This window comes from Folsomia candida, unplaced genomic scaffold, assembly GCF_002217175.1.
Source record: "Folsomia candida strain VU population unplaced genomic scaffold, ASM221717v1 Fcan01_Sc012, whole genome shotgun sequence".
Classification (NCBI taxonomy): Eukaryota; Metazoa; Arthropoda; class Collembola; order Entomobryomorpha; family Isotomidae; genus Folsomia; species Folsomia candida.
Window position 1 is genome coordinate 2,221,098 of NW_019091204.1, and position 6,078 is coordinate 2,227,175.

General features: G+C 38.2%; 1 protein-coding gene across 1 annotated transcript; it reads left to right on the forward strand.

Annotated features, from left to right (window-relative positions):
* The first annotated feature begins 2,076 nt into the window (after nt 1-2,076).
* On the forward strand, nt 2,077-4,618 carry LOC110855192. The gene is made up of 4 exons (XM_035856030.1): nt 2,077-2,396; nt 2,546-3,208; nt 4,070-4,223; nt 4,286-4,618. The coding sequence occupies exons 1-4, from the start codon at nt 2,232-2,234 to the stop codon at nt 4,402-4,404; spliced, it is 1,101 nt and encodes a 366-aa protein (XP_035711923.1). The 5' UTR covers nt 2,077-2,231; the 3' UTR covers nt 4,405-4,618.
* The last annotated feature ends 1,460 nt before the right edge of the window (nt 4,619-6,078 follow it).

The window sequence follows — 6,078 nt, forward strand, 5'->3', positions numbered from 1 at the left end:
TAATGAATCAACATACTTTTATATTGATTCATTACTATAATACAATATTACCATCCACGGTAGAGTCATATATGCACTCCGCGATGATTCATTATAGTTTTGCTAAGAGTGTGCTCGTAGTGTTTGTCATGAAGAGTAAATTGCCCTGGCAATGTTTAAATAGTTGGAGGATGTGGAAAAGTTCTGGAAACTGGTGGATCGTCATGTTTCGTGAATATACAGGTAGATAACTTTGATAGGTTCTGTATACTGTTAATATCGATTTGAGTGAGTAGGGAGTATGTATTATCAGTTTTATGTATCTATGTACAGACTATTTATATCCTGTTATTGTCCAGGTAAAACTTCATTTCTGGGATGAGTGTGTTATCGACAGGGATGGGCAATCCCAACAATTTATATGGATTACGGATTACAGATTAATTTATTTAAAAATTATCATGGGATTACTGGATTGGGATTACTTCGCCCTTAAAATATGGTGGATTACTTGTTGGATTACAGGGATAAATTAGTATCATGGATTACGGATTTCAGTAATCAGAATACGGATTATTATCTGGATTACAAAAAATCAGATCTATTCTAAATAACGTCACATTGGGTGGCATACGGCAAAATAAATATCATATCGTTTTTGCTCGTCTAAAATCAGTTCAAAATTACATGTCTCCCGTGTTTTCAATATTTGTGACATGTGCAATTTAACCTTCAGTGACATTTATGTCACCCTAGAAGTCATAATGGACGTCGCTATTGAATTTTTCTTTAAAGTTGCATTCAAATTGATATACTGACATTGGTATGCACTTTAACAATGTGAATTGTTTTTGACCTTGATGGGTGACCTACAGTGGCCATGCCCCTTGACGTTGGGAATTTACGTTCAAAGCTTTTATGACTCTTCTTTTATGCGTTATCGGACAGACTGACATAACGATCTTATAAAAGTCTTTCCTTAATAAATTACGTTACAATTTCGATGCAAGTTTCTCAAATCCTGAAAATGCTTAAGAGCTATCTTAGGGAGGAAAGTAATCCAACAAAGTAATCCGGAATCTGATTACATTTTCCAATCAAAAAATTGTGGATTACGGATTACGAATCATTTCCAGAGCTATTGAGGATTATGGATTACGGATTACTTCAGGATGTAAATATTTATTGGATTACTGGATTACGGATTAAGTAATCTGATTACTTAATCAGATTAAAGTAATCTTAGGATTGCCCATCCCTGGTTATCGACTATCATCGATCAATACCAATTTTTTTCCCTATTATTCTTCAAAATACAGGGGTACGTAATCATTAAATACATGTACGCCTTGTTTTAAAAAAATTGTTACTTTTGTCTTTTGGTTTTTGTAACTTTTGCCACCTTGTCGACCACGATTTGCATCCCATTCTTTTAGTTCCATACTTTTCCCCCCGTAATTAAAAAAATAAACAAATTTTTACGGATTGAAATCCACGAAAAAAAACAATTCTTTGCTTTTCTGTTTTTATGGATGCAGCCCCCATATATTTAGTAAAATTGTGGCACGGTGGAAAGAGAGGGACCAACTGATAGCTGGATTTGGTCAACGAACAGGTTTACCTTGAGATGAGCGAAATCTTGCTCATGACAGACAGATCGAATTTCACACGTGGATGAGGATGGGTTTCTTCAGCTCACGATAAATCATCATGATGATGAACTTGTCCAAAGTAACAATTTCTACATGAAGGCAAAACATGGGCCATTTTTTACATGTTTTTTTTGCCCTAACCTAACCGACACGATTGAATCACCATCTACAAGCAAATTATTTAACGGCAAGATAAATGTCTGCATTTATTTGCAGACATGAATATGTAAGGGGCCGTTCGTAAATTACATATGTCACAAAAATGAGGGGGGAGGGGTCACATGTGTGCGTGAGAGGTGAATTTACGCCACGTATTAAAAGGGATGTAACACGTGACAAGAGGGAACGCCGGTCTAAAAAACACGATTTGTGCGTGCCATAATTTACGAAAGGTCCCTAATTGTCGTGCAATCCATTTCTCCTTGGCACCATCCAGTTCGTCATGCAATTAGATAATTACTGTGCAAAAGTTCCAAAAGTGCAAAACCAGTTCCAAAAGCAATCCAGGATCTAAATTAGTTTTCCTGCATTCATCTCATATCACTTAGGAGGACACCTTGTGCAGAGATTTTACTCCTGTTTTATTGATATATTTAGGATATGTTCCCCTTCAAAGTCATATTCCTACTCGCTCTTGTCACCTTTTTGACCAGGATTTCTGACGCACTTCCTCCCGAACCGGTAGGACCATATTATGGATTTCCTTATAAACCAAGTGTCGCTAAAAATTTGATCATCCCCTCAACCTCGTATGGGAAATGTGAGGTGAGGAGTGGTATTTTTGTATTATATTTATTTTATTTTAAGATTGGGGAAATAAAAAAATCGGGAAAATTTGGAATTTGTAAATTCCCAAAATATCAGGATTGCGAATCTCGACAATCCACATGATAAAATACCCATATAATTTCTAGGCAGGAAAATCCTACACAATATCGTCGATAGAAGACCTCAAAAAGCATGAGGCGGAACTTCAATGCGTATTCGCTATTGGATTAACCCCTTCCAAAGTTCCTGTCGGCCCACTTCCCGGGGGGTTATTGTTATTCCTCAATTCTCGCCTTGCCCCTGTCAATCCCACCCTGGTTGGCCTCTTGTGGCATGGATATTTCGCATTTAAGGCCGACTGTACAAAAAATTCGGCCCAAGTAGTTGTAGGATTCCATAACGTGTTAAATAATCGCGCCATAGTTCCCGGGCTTTTCACAGTTGGTCGTCTCCAAGGTAATTTTGCCCCTGGGGAATATGAGGATGGAAAACCTTCCCTGCTTATCGATTTTACTCAAGATTTGAACAAGATGTGTCCCGAGTACGCGGAGTTTGTGACTAAGAACAAGGACTCACTCCCAACATCGGTGAAAGGGTTGACCAACTTTTATCCGGCAAATCAACTACTCGACGCGTGGCGTTTGGTCGGAATTAACGCGAAGGACGGGGGAAAGATTCTGCTGGGGAAGATTTATGTGAGGGATATTTTCAGAAGTGATAAACAGCTCGCGACAGCGGCATTCGTCTACATGTTGAGTTATGATGAAGGACTAAATCCCGAGTATCGGGGGGAAACTGTAACACTTTTGGTAAAGTTGAAACAAAATTCAAGTATTGGTAAAAAACAAAGACAAAAAAAGGCTGTAATGTGGAATTTCTTTTTGCATGCTTTCTGTTGCTTTATTGCTTTTGACCTGTCCCTTTACTTAGGTGGTGTATAGGAACATATTTGCTCAACAAAAATTCTCCTAAGTATGCATTCACCCGGGATCATAAATTATATTGCCAAAAAGAAACCTAAGGCGCGACTGAAAACGGGAAACAAGCCCCCCACCCCCTCTCCTGATACCCGCAACAACCCGCACACAGCTACACCCTGTCTGGCCCAGTACGGTTTTCAATTTAGGCAATCTTCTTTTAAATTAAAATTAGTTTGTACAAATTTCACATTTCCGCTGCATGGTAGAAGCGAACGGATCGTATCATCGGGATGTTAATGTTTAATTTAGAAGGGGACAATGCCTCTAATTTCACTTTGGAAATTGATCCATGCATTCTGTTTGCCAAAGTTCGTCAAAAAATGGGCAGGCATTCTGACGTTGCGATCGAAGGATATACCCAGGTTGTAACTTTGATTTAAAAATTTGACACTACACTTGGCCCGGGCAAGACAGGGTGTGTAGCTCTGTGGGTGGAGTGCGGGTTGTTGAGGGTATCAAGAGAGGGGGTGGGGGGCTTGTTTCCCGTTTTCAGTCGCGCCTTGAGTTTCTTTTTGGCAATATAATTTATGATCCCGGGTGAATGCATACTTCGGAGAATTTTTGTTGCAGATGAACTTCTAGAAGATAGCCTAGGTCAATCAAGCAAAAATATAGCTTCTTTGCCTGGGGAAATACTGCGTAGTTCCACAAAAGTTTATTGTACTTTAAAATTTTTCTGAACCAAAATAGGGCTCGGATTTTGACTTCATGTTCCCCGGAGGTGTTGATTTAATTGTCAAGTTGCTTCCCCTTGACAACTTTTTGTCCAGGCCGATTGCAACCTTGACGAATTTGGGACTGGAAGCAAGGACATTTCTGGTTAATATATGGCAGGGAATTTTAGGTTTGTTTAAATTAAGTTACACTTTTTCAGGCAATTATTTAATATTAACTACGTTTATGTAGAATTTATTCAAAATATTGGATCAAGTAGAGCAAATTCAAGAAAATTGAGACAGTATTTTCAAGATGTGGAAGGAGCTAAAAGAAATACAAGAATTTGGAATAATTCTTCAGAAATATGATATAATTACTTTGTAAATTATGTGTAATTCAATTAATCAAGTACAGCCTCGAACATTCTGTTAGGAAAAATATTTCTTTCTTAGGAATGTTTGTCTGTAGTTTACTTTATTACCCTAAATATATTGAAAAAACAATATTGAGATACTTTTGTGGTGTTTATGCACTACTTTCAATTTCATGTCCATAATTTGGTGTTTACACACTTGCATTTTATTGCCGCTGTATTTACTTTTGCTATTATAGTTGCCTTTCTCATGACGGTTGATATCGTGAGATCATTCCTGTATAAATACCATTCGATCTGACTTAATAAATAGTAGTTGCTCAATTATTTAAAAGCACCAAAGCAAGTAAACCATCATAACACATTCTTCTCGCGAAGGTCTAGCAGCCAGACAAATTTAATTTTTATCCAAAAGTATTATTGTGCAAATTTATCGTCCAAAATAACGGAATATATATATCATTAACCTCTTTAGGGTGAAGCACTCGCATTTGCGAAACATTCTACTTTCGCTTGGATCCGAAAAACAGTGTAGTCTTAAATTTGCCTATAACAAGACTATCTAAAAAAAAGTGCCATTTTCACCAAACAAGGCCATTTTCGTCAAAATCGGTTCAGTGGTTAGTGTCACGGACGGACGAACACGATGTGTACGTGAGCCCTTTGTTCGGGGCTAAAACCACACGTTCTTATTAATTACATACTTTGTAGTACACAAATCACAAGAACATAGGAGCTTAAATTATGCCTTCTAATTGAATAGTTTAAGTTGGGTTTTAATACTTGTGAAAGTGACGAATTCTGAGGTGACTTAAAGAAGGATATTCTCGGCATTTGGCATTGAAATATTAACTTTTCAGGCAAACCAAACATGCGGCGATACTGCACGCTGATCCTACCCGTGGTGGTCACTTTGTTGATGGTCTGTCTTTCCAGTTTTGAAGGATTTGGCGGAATGGTATATTCGTTGCAAATAATTATAAATCCGTGATTATTAAATGAATTATAAAAATATTTTGTATTTTAGTGTAAGTCGTGCAAAGATTGGCATGGAGAAGAATGACAGGAAGGAATTTGTGAAGTACCTCCTTAGCTAACAGAATAGGATCGGAGGGCTCAACAATGATGTCTGAACATGATTGCTAAACATGTCGAATGTAAATCCAAGCACTTCTTTGGGGTGAATTTTTAAACTGTCTTCTGCTTCATGGAAATTGTATCGTTTATCCTAATAAATTAATTGTATAAGAATTACATATATTGTGGGCATAAAAATATCTACACGTGCCTAATGATTTGAGAGCATCCTCCACGTCACCTCCGCCGGAATATTAACAAACTAATTTGGCATGCACATGCATTGTGACAGGGCTAACACATTCCCCTACAACTGGAACATCCTGCCGAGTCCGCTACACCCACCAGTATGGAATCAGTTTGTAAACGAGTCACTGGATGGGCCGCCATTAAACCCACCACAATTGAGACGATGACTGTGCCCTGCCAGAAGAGTACATTCGTGTTAAGACGAAGCGGGGCATCAGCGACAAATGTTTTCGCATGGAGTGGGAGAGTCTCTCTACCAACGAGCTTTCACCTCTTACCAGCAAGTTATCAAAACCATCCCCCCTCTCGACGAGAAGGAAGCGACGCTACCTACAATTGCTCA

What these genes read in the sequence shown, in the direction of transcription:
- LOC110855192 (XM_035856030.1), top strand. Translation starts at nt 2,232, where the DNA reads ATGTTCCCCTTCAAAGTCATATTCCTACTCGCTCTTGTCACCTTTTTG. An exon ending in GGGAAACTGTAACACTTTTG is followed by an intron (nt 3,209 to 4,069) that starts GTAAAGTTGAAA and finishes GAACCAAAATAG; the next exon opens with GGCTCGGATTTTGACTTCAT. An exon ending in TATATGGCAGGGAATTTTAG is followed by an intron (nt 4,224 to 4,285) that starts GTTTGTTTAAAT and finishes ACGTTTATGTAG; the next exon opens with AATTTATTCAAAATATTGGA.